Genomic DNA, 18769 nt, shown 5'->3' with positions numbered 1-18769 from the left:
CTTTTTACATACTACAAAGAAATTAGTATTTTGACCCTTCAGACTTCTTCATACATGATGCCGATTTTGAACGACGACCACCAAAAAAAAACAAAAAAACAGGTTCTCCTATCTTCCTCCCTTCTTGTAATTAATAGGGAAAAAAGAGAGAGAGAGTCAAAGACGCTTCATTCATAGGCTGCTTTCTCGGGTTTGACCGGGGTGGGGGGGAACACGACGACGCGCTCACACGGGCTTGAGGACAAAGACGGCGTCGTCCAAGACGTAGAAGTCATTGTACATGTCCCCCTCGCACAAGTACGGCAGTCTGGTGAACGCCTCGATGGCGAAGCCGGCTTTCTTGAAGACCTCCGGCAGGCTGTTCACTTGCTCCTCCCACGTCTGTCCTTTGATTTCCAGCACTTCGGAAGGCTTGTCCCATTTGCCACCTACTGAGAAAGCACAGAGATTTCTTTTTAAACTCAGTCGAGAATCGCACCAAAAAAAAAATTACCCTTTGGAAAAAAAGAAAGCAAACAGAGAGATTGTAAAAGGGGCCATGTAGCGGAAGAAGAGCGGGCAAGAGGCTGAACTATGATCTGCAAAGTCCTCCGTTGTCAAAAAAAATTAAGCAAGCTGCTCTTGAATACACATGCCTTCAGCCCTGATCAGAAGCAACTTTGATATATAAAATTAAAAAGAGAGCCAGTGTGGTGTAGTGATTAACAGCGGAGGTTTGGAGCAGAGGACTCTGATCTGGAGAACTGGGTTTGATTCCTCCACATGAAACCAGCTGGGTGACCTTGGGCTAGTCACAGCTCTTTTGGAGCTCTCTCAGCCCCACCTACCTCACAGGCTGTCTGTTGTGGGGAGGGGAAGGGAAGGTGATTGTCAGCCAGTTTGATTCTCCCTTAAGTGGTAGAGAAAGTTGGCATATAAAATCCAACTCTTCTTCTTCCTCTACTGAGTCGGACCATTGGTCTGTCAAGGTCTGGACTATCTGCTCCACCTGGCAGCGTCTCTCCAGGGTCTCAGGCACCTACAACTGGATCCTTTTAAGGGGAGATTGTTGGGGATTGAACCTGGGACCTTCTGCATGCAAAGCAAATGCTCTGCCACTGAGACACGGCCTCTTCCTTCCCGTCGACAGAGATGTACGTAACCAAAGTTACAAACACCGAACAGGCACGGAGGAGAGTAAAATGATCCATGGGCAACGAGCACGGATCACTCTCGCCTGTTGGTGAACTTAAAAACAGGGTGAATCTGGACAGCACACCTAAATCTGTAAGGAGAGAAAATTACCTTCCTGCAGTGAACGAACCATCCTCGGTCCCTATTTAGTCCAAGACTGTTTTCATCAAATCTGCACACAAATTCCAACTCGGCACCTTCACGCTGGGATCTCTCTCCCTCCGAAACTCTTTCGCTGAAGCGCTGCAGCTTTTAAGGCTGTGACTGAACTGACTTTGTACGGAAGACCCCCGGAACATCTGTGCTAGACATTCTAAGTCGATGCACGGACCGAGTTGTCAGGAAGACACCCTTGGCTGATCCAAGAGGACGCGAGGGAAGAAGCGGGCTTTTTTATATTCACCTGAGCTCCTGAAGTTCTGTGTGTCAAATCTTGATCAGGAAACAGTTTACCTCCCTGCCCAAATCATCTGATGACCCTGAGAGATATATTCGTTTCCTGTTAGCTTGAACTATCTTTTTAAAATCCTCATTTCCCCTCCCTTGTAACAGAATAGAATAATAGAATAATATTCTGTAAGAGAATATTACAGAAACCACAGCCCTCAATTTGCAAGACCTGAGCAAGGCTGTTAAATATAGGACGTTTTGGAGGACACTGATTCATAGGGTTGCCATGAGTCAGAAGCGACTTGATGGCACTCAACACAATACACGATAGAATAATCTGCTGCTTTCAGAACTATGTATTTTTTAAAAAGGTAAAGGTAGTCCCCTGTGCAAGCACTGGGTCATTCCTGACCCATGGGGTGACATCACATCCCGACATTTCCTAGGCAGACTTTGTTTACGGGGTGGTTTGCCAGTGCCTTCCCCAGTCATCTTCCCTTTACCCCCAGCAAGCTGGGTACTCATTTTAGCGCCCTCAGAAGGACAAGTCCACCTTGAGCCAGCTACCTGAAACAGACTTCCATCGAGATCGAACTGAGGTCGTGAGCAGAGCTTTGGACTGCAGTACTGCAGCTTACCACTCTGCACCACGGGGCTCTTACTATGTGTTTACCTAATGCTAAAAAAAGGAAGTGTATCGCCTTACTTGGCAAGTACAACATACAAGAACATATGTGCCGGTTCAAACCAACACAACATCTAGTCCAGCATCCTGTCTCACAAGCTGACCAGCTGGGTGCCCCATATGAAATAAGGGCACAGAGCCCCAACTTTACCGCCGCCCCCCCCCAGCAACTGGTATTGAGATATACTGTCTCTGAACACTGAGGTTCCGTTTAGACATTGCGGCAACCAGTCAGGGATGGACTTATCCTCCACGAAGGGGTCTAATCTCTTTTTAGTATACATTTATATATACATGCATGCCAACTGTAAAAGAAGCCCTAAAAACTTACTAGGGTTCAACAGGGCCACCTAGAACATCAGGGATCATGGACATCAGCAATGCTGATTCTATGCCTTTAAGCAGATGATGAGAGGGAGGGCATCTTGGACATCTTCTGGGCATGGAGTAGGGGTCACTGGGTGTGTGTGGGGGGAGGTAGTTGTGAATTTCCTGCATTGTGCAGGGGGTTGGACTAGATGACCCTGATCGTCCCTTCCAACTCTATGATTCTATGATCTGGGCTGGCGAGGCATGGCCCGCCCCGACCAAGTGACATTGATGTCATATCCGGCCCTGGAAACCAATGAGTTTGACACTCCTGGTGGAGATGTTCTCAGGAGGCCCCTGGGTGGTAGTGCCTGGTCACCAGTATGCCTTCCATGAAACCCTTTGTATAAGGGCACTTCCCAGCAAGGAAAGGCACCGTAACCCCACCTTCCTCCTGTAACACCAATGCTGTACAGGCCGGCAGGCACCTAATGCTATATTTAAGTCTATAAGTTTCCTGTATTGGGAAACAAGAGTCCCCGCCAACAGCTTCCTGGTTTAGTTCCACATACACTTGAGTTCCACTTAGTTCTTTATTTCTACTTGCTGAAGCAGACGTTCCTTGGGAGTAAACCCGCGGACGGGATGGTAACGTGCAGACAGCAAGGTTTCATTCTGGCAATGAAGTTTGCCTGGATATTGTATCATCCTGGTAAGGAGTTTTGTTTCCGAATGCCTTCCAGTTGTCATTCCTATACTTTAAAAGCCTTTTTTTTTTAAAGGAAAAGAACCACCAGCCTCAGAGCCTTACAAAGGAAGTCAGGGGGAAATGGCTGATCTGAGTCAGGCGGGAGAATGCTGCTGCAGCCGTCTTGTTTGTGGGCTTCCTAGAGGCACCTGGTTGGCCACTGGGTGAACAGACCGCTGGACCTGATGGACCTTGGTCTGATACAGCAGGGCTGTTCTTATTTTCCTTCCTTCCTTTCCTCCCTCCCTCCTTCCTTCTCTCCAGTATCAGAGGAACATGCCTATGATATTAGGTGCTATGGAACGCAGGTGGAAGAATGCTGCTACAGCCGTCTTGTTTGTGGGCTTCCTAGAGGCACCTGATTGGCCACTGGGTGAACGGACTGCTGGACCTGATGGGCCTTGGTCTGATCCAGCAGGGCTGTTCTTATCTTCTTCCCTTCCCTCCCTCCTTCCCTTCTTCATTCCTTTTTTTTTTGTCTTAACAGGAGCCGCCGAATCGTACATATCTTGTGCAGTCAATGTAACTCAGCCTCTGTCCCTGGAAGCCTACACTGCATCATGCAATGTGACGATACAGTGCGCTTTTTCCACCGAAGGATGCCCACATTCCTCCCCTACGGTCCTCTGGTTCCGGTACCTGGCCCAGGCCCACGAAGACCTGTGCACGCCGGACTGCGCGCGGAGTGAGAAGTTCAAAGCCACCAGCTCCCTGCCCGAAAAGCGAGCTTCCCTCTGGATCATTGACATCAAGGCAGAAGACAGTGCCATTTACTACTGCGGGGTCGCCTTTGGGGAATCTTCCGGCCCACTTTCCAAGCAGACTGGGAAAGGAACAGCATTAACGATAAGAGGTGGGTGGCTATTTTGGAACTTACCGCCGTCCTACACCCCTTATGATAAGACACTGGGATGCCCCTCTTCCCTCCCTAGCTTGAAGAAGAACAGTTGGTTTTTATATGCTGACTTTCTCTGCCACTTAAGGAAGAATCAAACCAGCTTACACTCACCTTCCCTTCCCTTCCCCATAACAGACACCCTGTGAGGTAGGAGGGGCTGAGAAAGCTCTAAGAGAGCAGTGAGTAGTCCACGGTCACCCAGGTGGCTTCATGTGGAGGAGCGGGGAAACAAATCCAGTTCACCAGATTAGCCTCCGCAGCTCATGTGGAGGAGTGGGGAATCGAACCCGGTTCTCCAGATCAGAGTCCACTGCTCCAAGCCACCGCTCTTAACCACTACACCATGCGGACTCTCCTTGGCTGTTCTTTGCACGCCGTGATATGGCCACCATCCACAATGGCATATAAACCTCAGCCTTGCCTGGCTGCCTGAATAGTCCAGACTAGCCTGAGCTTGTCAGACCTTGGAAGCTAAGCAGGGTCGGTCATGGTCAGCGGTTGGATGGGAGGCCAACCAAGGAAGTCCGGGGTTGGTTTGCAGAGGAAGGCAATGGCAAGCCACCTCTGCTCATCTCTTGCCCTTGAAAACCTAGGGAGGGGCTGTGGCTCAGTGGAAAAGTCTCTGCTTGGCATGCAGAAGGTCCCAGGTTCAATCCCTGGCATCTCCAGTTAAAGGGACTAGGCAAGTAGATGATGTGAAAGACCTCTGCCTGAGACCCTGGAGAGCCACTGTCGGTCTGAGTAGACCATACTGACTTTGATGGACCCAGGGTCTGATTCAGTAGAAGGCAGCTACATGTGTTCAAACCCCACAAGGGTTGCGACTTGACGGCACTTAATAACTATTATTACCGTTCACTCCTCCCTCTCCTCTGTCACCAAGTCAATGTAAAAACCCACCCTTCTGTATGAGGATACCATTGGCAATGCTAGCCTATGCTGACCAACAGCGAAGGCCACTAGTCCATCCAAAACCCAACCGTTCAGACCTCCGCAGGGATGAAATTAAGTGGCGGGCCAAACCAATTAATATATAAGCAGGGCCCGTAATAATGAGGCTGGAATGAGGGCTACGTAACATCACCACAATAACTACGTTAACATCACTGCAACAGTTAAATTGTGGAACACCCTACCCCAGGCTGTGGTTATGGCTGCCAGCCTGGAAGGCTTGAAGAGGGGAGTGGACATGCTCATGGAGGAGAGGGCTATCCATGGCCACTAGTCAAAATGGATACTAGTCATGATGCAGACCTAGCCTCTCCAGGATCAGAGGAGCAGGCCTATTACATTAGGTGCTGTGGCAGACAGGATGCTGCTGCTGCAGTCGTCTTGTTTGAAGGCTTCCTAGAGGAACTCGGTTGGCTGCTGTGTGAACAGACTGCTGGCCTTGATGGTCCTTGGTCTGATCCAGCAGGGCTCTTCTTATGTTCCTTCCTTCCTTCTCTCCAGGATCAGAGGCGTAGGCCTATGATATTAGGTGCTTTGGAACACAGGCAGGACAAATGCTGCTGCATTTGTCTTGTTTGTGGGCTTTCTAGAGGCACCTGGTTGGCCACTGGGTGAACAGACTGCTGGACTTGATGGGCCTTGGTCTGATCCAGCAGGGCCTTTCTTCCTCTCAATCTTGCCCAGTTCCCTTCCTCACCAGGGCCTGGTCCAAGGTGGATTTTCTACATGCGATCCCTAGCAGTGTTTTCAGTGGCCAAAAGGCCAATCATTTTCATTGCTACGACAATACAATTAAAAATACATAATTTCCCCCACACACACACCATGAATAAAGAAAGTGAGAAATACAACCGAGGAGTATACGTTATGATGGCCGTCGTGCTCCTACTGATCCTCTACATTGCTGCTGTCTTCGCGGGTTTTAAAGTCTTCTCCAAGGTAGGTTAATTATTCATCTTGGGGGAGGGGCTGTGGCTCAGTGGTAGAGCCTCTGCTTGGCATGCAGAAGGTCCCAGGTTCAATCCCTGGCATCTCCAATTAAAGGGACTAAGGAAGTAGGTGATGTGAAAGACCTCTGCCTGAGACCCTGGAGAGCTGCTGCCGGTCTGAGTAGACAACACTGGCTTGGATGGACCAAGGATCTGATTCAGTAGAAGGCAGCTTCATGTATATGTGTATCTTCGATATATGATTTTGCTCCCATGTGCAGCTCCCAAAAGCGTTTCAAGTGCTTCCCCGAGAGAAAAGCCAAGACCCGTTTCGGGTTGTGGGGTGGGTTTGTTTCTTTTTCCTGTTTGCACACTAAAGTTTCTGGGGTTTTTGTTTTGTTAAACAGAGACGGGGTTTTGAAAACCACAGTCTAGTTACTTCTGCAAATTCCGCAGTTCTGCTCCGGGATGCACTAGATGTCACGGCGGCAAAGTCACTTGCTTGAAGCCACATCTTCCCCAACTCCATACAGAGTAGGGGTGAGGGCGGGGACAGAATTTTAAAGTAAAAAGGATGTGCAATTTTATTTTTTTGCTGTCAAGTCACAGCTGACGTATGGTGACCCCGTGGAGGTTTCAAGGCAAGAGATGTTCAGAGGTGGTATGCCATTGCCTGCCTCCGCGTCTCAATCCTGGTATTCCTGGGAGGTCCCCCGTCCAAATACTAGCCAGGGTCGAGGCTGAGAGTGTGTGTCTGGCCCAAGGTCCCCCAGCAAGCTTCCATGGCAAAGCGGGAATTCGAACCTGGGTATCCCAGTCCAACACCTTAACCACTACACCACGCTGCAATTGAGACTCCACTCTGCCAGCGTGGCGGAGTGGCTAAGAGCGGCGGCCTCTAATCTGGAGAACTGGGTTTGTTTCCCTGCTCCTCCACATGACGCCTACTGGGTGACCTTGGGCTAGTCACGGTTTTCTCTGAACTCAGCCTCACCTACCTCACAAGGTGGCCGTTGTGGGCAGGGGAAGGGAAGGTGATTGTAAGCCACTTTGGGACCACTTAAAGATAGAGAAAAGCGGGGTATAAAAACCAATTCTTCTTCTTCCCACTCTCTTCTCCCAGCCATTATTACTAAATTCATGTTTAGAAGATGCAGATCCTTTACTTTCTTGGATCCCGCACTTTCCACTTGCCCATCTCTTCGTTTATTGTGGTGGCAGTCCACTAGGCAGTACATGTCCTATGGCCATAGGCACGCTCTTGGCTCCTTGAGAGACTCTGCTTTTACTTATTTATTAAAACATTTATAACTCGCCTTTCCTCATGGTTCAAAGCGGCTTACAATTTTGCATGTGTGGAAGCAACTGGCAGCCAAGGAATGCATGCTCTGTAGTGGAGGATCGCCTCCGCAACAGACAAAGAAGAGCACAAACGGGGAAAGGTATAAGATCCAAGCTTAAGTTATCTTTCTTTTTTTTACAGCCCAGAACCAAGAAAACAGGGAGAGGAGGCCACCACACCGGAGTAAGTGCCCTTTATTTATTTCAAATACCCAGAGGGGCTGTTCTTATCTTCCTTCCTTCTCTCCAGGATTAGAGGAGAGTGCCCATTACATTAGGTGCCGTGGAACACAGGCAGGCCAATGCTGCTGCAGTGGTCTTGTTTGTGGGCTTCCTAGAGGCGCCTGGTTGGCCACTGTGTGAACAGACTGCTGGACTAGATGAACCTTTGTCTGATCCAGCAGGGCTGTTCTTATCTTCCTTCCTTCTCTCCAGCATCAGAAGAGCATGTCTATTATATCAGGTGCCGTGGAACACAGGCAGGACAATGCTGCTGCAGTCACCTTGCTTGTGGGCTTCCTAGAGGCACCTGGTTGGCCACTGTGTGAACAGACCGCTGGACTTGATGGGCCTTGGTCTGATCTAGCAGGGCTGTTCTTATCTTCCTTCATTCCTTCCTTCCTTCTCTCCAGGATCAGAGGAGCATGCCTATTCTATTAGGTGCCGTGGAACACAGGCAGGATAAATGCTGCTGCAGTCGTCTTGCTTGTGGGCTTCCTAGAGGCCCCTGGTTGGCCACTGAATGAACAGACTGCTGGACTTGATGGGCCTTGGTCTGATCCAGCAGGGCCTCTCTTATGTTCTTATTAAAGCTGCCAACCTCTTCTCCTTCCGGAGAACCGTGTGACCCAGGCACCGTTTCCTGTGCCCCTTCAAAAATGTTATTAGTAGGGGAGAAGCGAGAGAAGTATCCAGGGCAGCAGAGCTGTAGGCCTCTCCCTTAGAAACGGGTTATTATTTCAGATCTTTACAACAGCATTGCTGGTCATCAGATCTCAACATATCTGACAAAGGGAGCTTCGGCTCGCAAAAGCTTATACCCCAGAAACCTTGTTCGTCTCCAAGGTGTGAGTGGATTCAAATCTAGATCTCAACACAATTACTTCTTGTTCAAGTAATGTCTGGGGTACAAGGTGCAATAGCCTTTTTGGGAGGGAGGCCGCTCCAGTAAAGAGCGGACGGTACCCGCGGAGTGCTTTTCACAAATATGGAAGGCGTGCTGGCTGCACGCTATAAGGAAAGACCGCCATGATTTTTTCGGAAGGACACAGATCCGAGCCCTGAGGCCACTGTGTCTCAAGATCTGGACTGCGGGACTAATACCAGCCACAAACTGATTGCCACCATACTGAAAAGCGTGAGCACAAGAGCCCACCCCAAAGGGGACACTTCCCACATCTCCGCTGTAGCGCTAAAAATACAGAACAGAGAGCGTACAAAGTCGGGGGCCGGCTGCTCTTCAAGAATCAGCAGATGAACTGGCTCTCCACATCAGCAGCACTGCAAGGGGGTGTTGCTTCGGTCACACTATGTTTTCCAGAACATATATATTTTTAAAAAACTTTCAGATCAAGGGAAGCGGGCGAGCCATTTCCCGAGCAATCGCACAAGAACTGCGGAAAAAGAAGCAGAAGCTGAACCGCCGGCCTGTAAGTAGCCTGCAACCCAAGCATGGTGAAAATTTGGATTTTTTCAGCATGCGAGGAATTGCTGTTGGGGGAGGAAATAAGTAGGTCAGGGGTGTCTAAACTCCAACCCGCAGGCCCCACCAGTCCTGTAGATCCTTTTGAAGGGCTGTGGCTCAGTGGTAGAGCCTCTGCTTGGCATGGAGAAGGTCCCAGGTTCGATCCCTGGCATCTCCAGGTAAAGGGACTAGGCGAGTAGGTGATGTGAAAGACCTCTGCCTGAGTCCCTGGAGAGCCATGGAGAGGGGCCGTGGCTCTGTGGTAGAGCCTGTGCTTCGCATGCAGAAGGTCCCAGGTTCAATCCCTGGCATTTCCAGTTAAAGGGACTAGGCAAATAGGTAATGTGAAAGTCCGCAGGCTGAGACCCTGGAGAGCCACTGCCGTCCTTCTTGCATGCTATCGAGTGATAACATTTCAGTCATTTTCTGTTTTCTTTCCCAGCGGCAGAACTTGGAGAAGGAGACCATCTATCAAAACAAGTGAGCTGCTGCATTAGAGATGTTAAAGCCCTCTTGGAACGAAATGCACTTCCAAATACAGCTCAGGTTTTCAAACAACGGCAAAGATGTTTGAATAAATAAATAAATCTCACCTACTTGCCTAGTCTCTTTAACTTGGGACCTTCTGCATGCCAAGCAGATGCTCTACCACTGAGCCACAGCCCTTCCCCAAGGCTCTCCAGGGTCTCAGGCAGAGGTCATTCACATCACCCACTTGCCTAGTCCCTTTAACTGGAGATGCCAGGGATTGAACCTGGGACCTTCTGCATGCCAAGCAGATGATCTACCACTCAGCCACAGCCCCTCTCCAAGGCTCTCCAGGGTCTCAGAACAAACTATGAAGGGGTGTGGGACTGCCGAAATAGCGAGAGTTGCTCCCGTCTTCTTGCAAGAAAACTCCCCCCCCCCCGAGAGGATGGAAGAGACATCATGCAAAACCATGGTTTGTTTGAGCTACTATTAGTTTGTGAAACCAGGATTCAGATCACAGACGATCAAGCAAACCCTCGTTTGCCTCAAAAAACACTGATTCGTTTCCTTCTCTCGGTGAGAATGTTGTCAGGGAACAAGCCAGGGTGAAAACCAGGATCGAGCAGGATGCCAGGGTTCACACATCATGTGAAACTGCATACAAGACTAACGGTGGTTAACAAACCAAATCCAGGTCCCACTTTGCCCAGCAAACCACACTAAGCGGAGTGGCCCACATTCAGACAATCACGCGAACCCATCGCTAGTTTAACTGAACCATGGTTTCACACGATGCCTAAACTGAGCCCATGGTGGGAGCGGATCCTTAGTGGCAAATTCTCGTAGAAAAGTCAGCAGTAACAAACACCAGGAGGCCCTCTCTATGTAAAAGGGCAGCAGTAGTTTTGACCCAGACTAACCGAGGCCCGTGGGACAAGTGCCATATTCTGAAATGGAGCCAAGAGCAGCTTAGGATAATAACAGAGGCAACTGCTCAACTGCTTTCCATACATTTTACAGCGCGATCCTGAGCAGAGCTGCGTCTTTCTAAAGCCTCCTGGCCTTGACGGACGGAGAATTGGGCACATCTGCTGAGGATAGCATTCGTAATAAATCCCACTTACCATTTTCCACATACGGATGGAAGGGAAGAACCAGGGCGAGGATGACCCTGCCTCTCGTAGGCTCCAGAACGCTCCTAATATCTTTTAATACAGTCAATGGCTGATCGCAGCGATCGAGCAGGTTCAAGCAGCTGATGACGTCGTACTGGAATCCCGTGTTCTGCCATTCGTTGATGCCCAGCACTCTGCGGGGAGGGGGAGAAAGCCAGAGGTTTACCTACAACCAGGGGGGCGGGCAGATAGTTCACCTCCATCAGGGCTACAGTAATCTGGGGCAAGCAAGGCAACGAAGGAAAGGGCGATGTCTTGTTCATGACCCCCAGCTGCCACACGTGTGACTTGCCGTAAACCCACCTTTTCAGAATTCTCCCTCCCCCTTCCCATTTTATGGAGAGGTGAGGTAGGTTAGGCTTCAAGAGAGAGACGGAGGAGGAGGAAGACGAAGACGAAGAAGAGGAGGAGGAGGAGAAGGAGTTGGTTTTTATACCCCTATTTTCTCTACCTTTAAGGAGTTTCAAACAGGCTTACAATCGCCTTCCCTTCCTCTCCCCACAACAGCCACCTTGTGAGGTGAATGGGGCTGAGAGAGTTCGGCGAGAACTGTGACTAGCCCAAGGTCACCCAGCTGGCTTCATGTGGAGGAGCGGGGAAACCAACCGGGGTAGGGGAAGGGAAGGTGATTGTAAGCCGGTTTGAGTGTTCCTTAAGTGGTAGAGAAAGTCGGCATATAAAAATCAACTCTTCTTCTTCTTCTTTGTTCTGTCCCGACTCCCTGTCTCACATACTTTTGGATTGCCACCTATATGACTTCCCAAGAGAAAATCTTATAAAACCTCTAGTTCCGAACTTTCCCCCAAACAACAGGAAAATGCTTTATAAACTATTAGTCGATCGAGATCCTGAGATCACAGAAAATGTGGCAAGATTCCTGATGATAGCAGCCAACCAATGGGAACTTAGTCTGAAGAAGGACTATAACAACAAGGAATGAATATATATCAATTTTATTTTAAATTTCATCCTTTTACACTTTATAAATTGTATTATGCCAATAAAGGTATTCTGAATTTCTTCTTTGTTCAAGATTCTACTCTCTCCATTCCGCCCCTTCATTTTACAGGAAAGGTATATATATTCAACAGAGGCATTTAAAAAAAAAAACAGCCGCAAATCTACTTGAATAAATGCCAGGGGATGACTGATGTGACATGAAACAGAACAAGGGTTCGTTTTAAACCTTCTGTCCAGCCACCGACAGCTGTAAAGAAAGAGCCGAAAAGTAAGAGTCAAAATGCCGCAGGAACATATGGACGGACGGGAAGAACTAATGCCTTCGCTCCACAGCAACAGAAGAAGTCAGTAACTAGGGGAGGAGCATCAGAGGCCCCAAACATTACCAGCCTGCAGCACAAATGCTAAGAAGTGAGCTCATTCCTGCAGCACAGCCAGAACTGGGCTGTGGGTTCGAGCGCTGGGACTCGGGCTGGGGAGACCCAGGTTCAAATCCACACTGAGCCACAATACTCACTGCGTGTGTGAGACCTGGGGCCAGTCACCAATCCTCAATCCAACCTAGCTCATCACAAGGTGGTTGCGAGGATAATGTGGAGGGTTTGAGAACCGCAAATCCTGCCCTGAGCGCCTCGGAGGAAATAAATAATGATTGTGTAGACGCAACTTGACTCATGGTGACCCCAAGACCATGGGGTTTTTGAGGCAAGAGATCACAGAATCATAGAGTTGGAAGGGACCACTAGGGTCATCTAGTCCAAAGCTTCTTAAACTGTGGGTCGCAACCCCATATGGGGTCACGTAACTGAATGTGGGGGTCGCAAAAAATTGAGCACATCCATCTCATTAGTATGCAAATTTTCTTCAGTCTTTAATAAAGGGTAAAATTAGATGTATACCCAAAGATTTGTTTTAAAATAATTTCTTTGTGATTTATTATCAGCAAATATTTGATTTGTATACCTATTTTATATACCTATATACGCGGGGTCGCGTAAAAATTTCTCGGGCGAAAAGGGATGGCCAAGGTGCCCTCCCTCTCATGATCTGCCTAAGGTCATAGAATCAGCACTGCTGACAGATGGCCATCTAGCCTCTTCTTAAAAACCTCCAGGGAAGGAGAGCTCACCACCTCCCAAGGAAGCCTGTTCCACTGAGCAGCCGCTCTAACTGTTAGAAAATTCTTCCTAAAATTCTTCTAGAAGGAAACTCTTTTGATTTAATTTCAGCCCATTGGTTCTGGTCCAACCTTCTGGGGCAACAGAAAACCACTTGGCACCACCTTCTATATATCCTCTAGATCAGTGGTTCCCAACCTTTTTTTTACCAGGGACCACTAGGACTTTTTTGTTCGGTGCAGGGACCCCAAGGTTCAAAATAAAAATTCTGAGAATTTGAAAATAAACTTTAATCATAACTGTTAGTTAAACATTAAACTTAGAATAATATTTGAATATATATTTTTATAATAGAGAACTTTTAATTGAAAATATTAATTTATTATGGGTTTATAACTTTGTTTCGCGGACCTTAATTTAGTTCTCGTGGACCCCTGGGGGTCCACGGACCCCCGGTTGGGAACCAGTGCTCTAGATGAACCATTGCCTTCCTCTGCATAGCAACCTTGGCCTTCCTCAGTGGTTTTGTGCTCAAATACTAACCAGGCCTGTCCTTGCTTAGCTTCTTCCAAGCTCTGATAAGATCAGGCTGGTCAGGGATATTCTGGTGGAAAGGGTGAATAAAAATTTAATCTACAGATCATCAGTATGCTGCTGTCTCTATGAGGTTTGCCAGTTGTCTGTATCTGCCCATCGCACAAACGTTAGCGCCCATACCTGTATTTCTTTTTCTGCAGCTGCCATATCATGGTTTCAGACAATTCGGTGGCATAGGTTTCTTCAAAGTGGGGGCTCATGACTTTTGTCACCTCCCCGTCCCCGGCTCCTAAATCGAGAAGCCGACGGGACTTCCAGTCCGGGTTTATTTTAAGCAGTCTCTGAAATTGCTCCGGCGAGAAGACAAACATCGAACCTCTTCCCAGCAACCTGAATTTTGAAAAAAGACAGAAAGTTTGGAGAGGGGTGAGTGTTGTAGTGGGAGGAGCAGGAAAAATGTAGAAAACAAACGACAGGAGTTAAGTAGCACCACAGAGACCAACAGGAATTTCGGGTCTTGTTTCAGGACAGGCTTTAAGTGGTAGAGAAATTCAGCATATAAAATCCAACTCTTTTTTTTATATATATATATTTTATTGCATTGGAGGTCATTTTACATCTCCATACCTTTATAATTACACTTTACACTTTCCTTCTTCCAATACAAATTTCCCCCTTCCCCCCCCCTTATAAAATCCAACTCTTCTTCTTTTTCCTCGGAGCAAGAGGAGCAAGAGGAGCTTCCTAAGAATCTGTGGGGAGCTCCCATTCAGAAACAACCCTTTGACCTAAGTGCCACCACAGAATATCCTATGTCTTCCTCGTGCAATTCAGGTGAGCTTTTCTATTCACAAGGCGTTGGTGCTCGCTCGCTCGCGCACACACACACACACACACACAAACGGTGTCGAAAGGATGCTGAAAGGTCCGGATTGAGAAAGAAAGGACAAAAAGGGGAAGAATGAAGCGCGCAACACCAGAAGGTTGGGGAAAAAACATTTAAAAAGAGAGGCCGAAGGTGGCGCAGTTAGAGCAGCGGGAGAGGAGATTAATATTTTAAAACTGCATAATCTGGCGGTTGAGCAGCAAAGACCACAGGAGCCGTCTGGGGCTCCCCCGTGTGACGGGAAGGATCACGGCACAGAAAACGAGCCGTTTATTAAGGAACCTGCTGCAGGTGACAGCCGGGGTCTCAACGGGGGCACGTCAACGGCATCTCGGCCTGTTTGACTTTGAAGGCTGAGCGCTGGAAGATTACAGTCGTTGCCACGGAGGTCCGGGGGGATGAAAGGGGAAGCAGGAAGAGCAAAGGGAAGGAAATAATTGGTTAGCGAGGGAGAGACAGAGAGAGAGAGACAAGGGGGAGGCATGTAACACATTAGCCGAGCCTAGGAATGACATTAAACTGCCATAAAAACCGCGATTGGTACCAGGGTGTCCAAACTGCGGAAAAGCAAACTATGATCAAGGGAAAGGGCTTCTGGAGGCACAAGGAATTGTGGCAGCGAGGATGAAATGGGATAAAGAAAGCGAGGAAGCGGCATGAGTGGACGAACGTGGGATACAATGGGCCGGAGGAAACCACCTGTTACATTTTGATAAAAAGGTGCTGGGGCAAGATTTCCGTCTCGAGCACCCCTGGGCTCAAAGGCCAGGCCTGCTCCCCGCCCCCAGCGGTAAATCTGAGTCTCCACCGCATAATTGGTTCTAGAGTACTACCCCCTGAAGGTAGTGTGAGAAAGTGCTGTCATGGGCAAAGGCAGAAATGCAGAAATAATATAGAATTTTCCCATTTGAAATCCATATAGACTTCATATGTAAGGAGAAAACAGGTTTTTCAGAAGCCTGACTCTCAAAGGAAATGACTCAGCTTAAATGTTTTTAGTCAAGGAGCAGCAGTTCCGTCCTTGACTGATTGCCCTTTTAGAAAGGTGCTTGTTTCTGAGGATAGTCAGAGTGACCTTGAAGCCAGAGAGGAAGCTTCCAGGATGTTCTCCACTGAAACGCAGGCAACGTCAAGGTGTTTCTGACTTTTGCTCTGTACTCTGATAACATTTGCTGACGGTGAGCAATGATGTAACGAAATGTCACAATGTGATTTTATGTGTAGTTTTAAGTCCTTTTAAAGTTAAGAAGGTCTTTCACAGAGGTAAGACAGAGAGTCAAATTAACCGCATTCTTAACATGAAGAGAATGCTGGGAAAAATTATATTTAAAGAAATATGATAAAGCCATAAACTGACTGTTTAGTACATGGCCAGGTCAGCAAATGACCTAACAGGTAATCCTTACAAGGTGAGAGCGACAACGCTGCTGCTCCAAGTTCCAAAAGTGCTGATGCACTGGAACAATCTCAAGATCAGATCCAACCAAGTACTGTCAAAAGTAGGAAAGGATACTGATCTTGAAAGGTATATAAAGGAGGAACTTCCTAGCCAAGAGTTAGAGTTCCTAACAGGTTGATACCCATTGGCCTGAATGGATCTCTTCATCCCTTACCTGGGATGTAAAGACTTTGAACCTTGATTCTTGCTTGGATTGAGGCTCTCAGACTTTCCATATGGGTTAAGACTTTTTTTGCCTAAAAAGGTCTCTCTAAGTATTCAGTCCTCATGTGCTCTGAGTACTTACAGATATCTCTAACATTTACAGATCTTCCTGTGAGACTGGAGAACTTCCTAAAAGGGGGATTCTTTTCAAGACAGCCAGCCCTTGCTAGGACTGGATATCTGAACTGAATGCCTGCAGACTTCTCCATCTTATGAATAAGATGGAAACTCTTATAATCCATCAACCTTTGTGTGGAGTCTAAGAGTTTAGATCTTTCCATATTTGAAATGGAAACACTGAGAACTCATTGATTCTAGCAGGGATCGATGAGTTCTCACTAAGATCTATCTAGCCTTATATAGGCCTCCCAGTCCTGACAGACATGGCGATTGTAAAACCTATAGCTCCCTTTACACAGGTCTCTTCAACCCTTCAAAGAGTTGAAGAGACCAGGAGCTTATTCTCTGAGCTTGCGTCAGACGTTTCTCTAGTTAACAGAGAGAAATCTGAACATTCTCTGAGCATCAGTCAGAGGTTTCTCTAGCTGACAGGGAAACCTCTGCACTCAGTTCTTACACAGAACTCTGACATTTACATGGCTTTAAGCTTTGCGTTGCTTTCTAGTTCTGACACAGCTAAAGATGGCATGCACATACATATAGCTCTCCCTGATTCCAACATAGATCAGAGGCCTTTCATAGGCTAATAACACTTAGCGATTTCTCTATGGTTTCATGAACTTAGTCCTGGCATGGACTGAAAATATGCTTTAAGGGCTCATGACTTCAGCTCTGACATGAACTCATGGAACCAGAGATTTCTCTAACCAAAGACATTTAAATACTAAAATAACACAAAAAGGTCTATTTATCCTTAACATGGATTAGGAACTTTTCAGATCTCTCTAAGCCCTGCTATGCTGGGAAGGTTTGCAAATGACATGACTAGGTGAAGTATGTCTTATGTTCTATGATGTTCTAGGTACTTTGAATTAAGATGCTTTTAACTAAATTAAACCTTATTCATTGCACTAACCATATTTTACAAACTTTCTGTAACTTATATTTCCTGAATGAAATATTATTACTGGTTTAAGGTTTGAACTCTCATATAGAGGAATAGAGATTGTTTAAGATTGCTTGCACATATGAACATGTTTAAGACTCATAACGTCTGAACTTTATAACATGTTTTAGAATTTTGTAACCATTTACAAGCATATGTATTATGTAAAATAAACTGTATATACATTCACATTCATCATAATTTATTGGAGCACTTCAAGAGAAAACATACTTCAATAAGATACATTGAGTCCTGTCTAGTAGGTGTCTAAATGAATAAGAAAACATACTTCTTCTCAGGAAGGGGTCCATTCTGAGAGCATAGGCAATGAAAAGCACTGACCCGCTTCAGCGCTCGACGCCTTTCGAGCGGGAGGGGAACAACACGGAAGGGCTGAGGGAAAATACACTAAGAGGGACGTCACGCTTTGGAGGGAATGTTGAGTTGAGAAATAAGGCTGGTTCACAGAATAATATCTTGCGCACGCTCCTCCGAGAGACAGTAGTATACAGCAGGGTTTGGTGTTGGAGGCTAGGTGAAGGGAGTCCAAAAATGGTACAGCTGCGACACGATACTTTCCACAGTGTGCAAATGAGGATGTAAAGGCAGACAGCAGAGCAGGAAGTTTGGGTCTTTGGCAGAATTTAGCGCTCAGGGAAATAAGCTCATCTTAAGTCAGGGCGATTTAGACTCAGCCTCGCCCAAACAGTCCGGCGAGTGCTTTTAGAAAGTGGGCAGGGCCAAAGGGGGGCTTTTGCCCAGCAGGGCTTCTGATCGGGTATGCGGATTTTAAAGGTACTCTGTTAAACAGAGCTGCTGCCCGAAATGTTGAAGAGTTAATATTAGAGTCATACATAAACTCTAAGGTTGCCAGCTCCTGGTTGGGAAATACCTGGAGATTTTGGAGGCACAGCCTGAGGAGGGCAGGATTTAGAGAGGGGAGGGACTTCAATGCTATAGAGTCCATTCGCCAAAGCGGCCATTTTCTCCAGGGGAACTGATCTCTGTCACCTGGAGATCAGTTGCAATAGCTGGAGATCTCCATCCGCCACCTGCAGGCTGGCAGCCCTAATAACCTCGCTCCCTGACAGCTTGTGGTTGGCTCCGCCTCCTGCAGCAGCCATTTTGCTTTCGCGTCTATCAGTCAGAGTGGACATAACTGAAAAACTGATGGTGTGATTTGGTAGAAGGCAATTTTGTAGCCGAGGCATTGCCAGGATTCTTGCAAAGAGTTTTGGCCTAGGCGGAGCGTGATAGAATCATAGAATCCTAGAGTTGGAAGGGACCACCAGGGTCATCTAGTCCCACCCCCTGCACAATGCAGGAAACCCACAACCACCTCCCCCCTACACCCCCAGTGACCCCCACTCCATGCCCAGAAGATGGTCAAGATGCCCTCCCTCTCATTATCTGCCTAAGATCACAGAATTAGCATTGCTGACAGATGGCCATCCAACCTCTTCTTGAAAACCTCCAGGGAAGGAGAGCTCACCACCTCCCGAGGAAGCCTGTTCCACTGAGGAACCGCTCTAACGGTTAGAAAATTCTTCCTAATGTCTAGACGGACACTCTTTTGATTTGATTTCAACCCGTTGGTTCTGGTACGACCTGGGGCGACAGAAAAAAACTCAGCACCCTCCTCTATATGACAGCCCTTCAAATACTTGAAGATGGTTATCATGTCCCCTCTGATCCAGCAAGGCCCTTGGCTAACTCAAGAGGAAGCGTCACAGATGAGTTGTGACTCAGGTGCGACACGATCCGGCGCACTCCTCATTCATACTG

At 47.5% G+C, this 18769-nt stretch overlaps 1 protein-coding gene across 2 annotated transcripts in view; it reads right to left on the bottom strand.

Moving 5' to 3' along the window:
- Positions 1-225: 225 nt before the first annotated feature.
- METTL9 (methyltransferase 9, His-X-His N1(pi)-histidine) overlaps positions 226-18769 on the bottom strand; it is a 30856-nt gene continuing 12312 nt past the window's right edge. Inside the window, exons 3-5 of one of the 2 annotated variants that reach the window (XM_056866262.1) lie at positions 13550-13759; positions 10704-10888; positions 226-431 (exon numbers count right to left, since the gene is read on the bottom strand). In XM_056866262.1, coding sequence (XP_056722240.1) covers positions 226-431; positions 10704-10888; positions 13550-13759 — 601 coding nt within the window. The remainder of the gene's footprint in view (positions 432-10703; positions 10889-13549; positions 13760-18769) is intronic. The other variant, XM_056866263.1, reaches the window with a different exon arrangement.

The sequence above is a fragment of the Euleptes europaea genome, chromosome 21, assembly GCF_029931775.1.
Source record: "Euleptes europaea isolate rEulEur1 chromosome 21, rEulEur1.hap1, whole genome shotgun sequence".
NCBI lineage: Eukaryota > Metazoa > Chordata > Lepidosauria > Squamata > Sphaerodactylidae > Euleptes > Euleptes europaea.
Note: the sequence above shows the minus strand (reverse complement) of the source record. Positions and strands in the feature narration are given on the sequence as shown.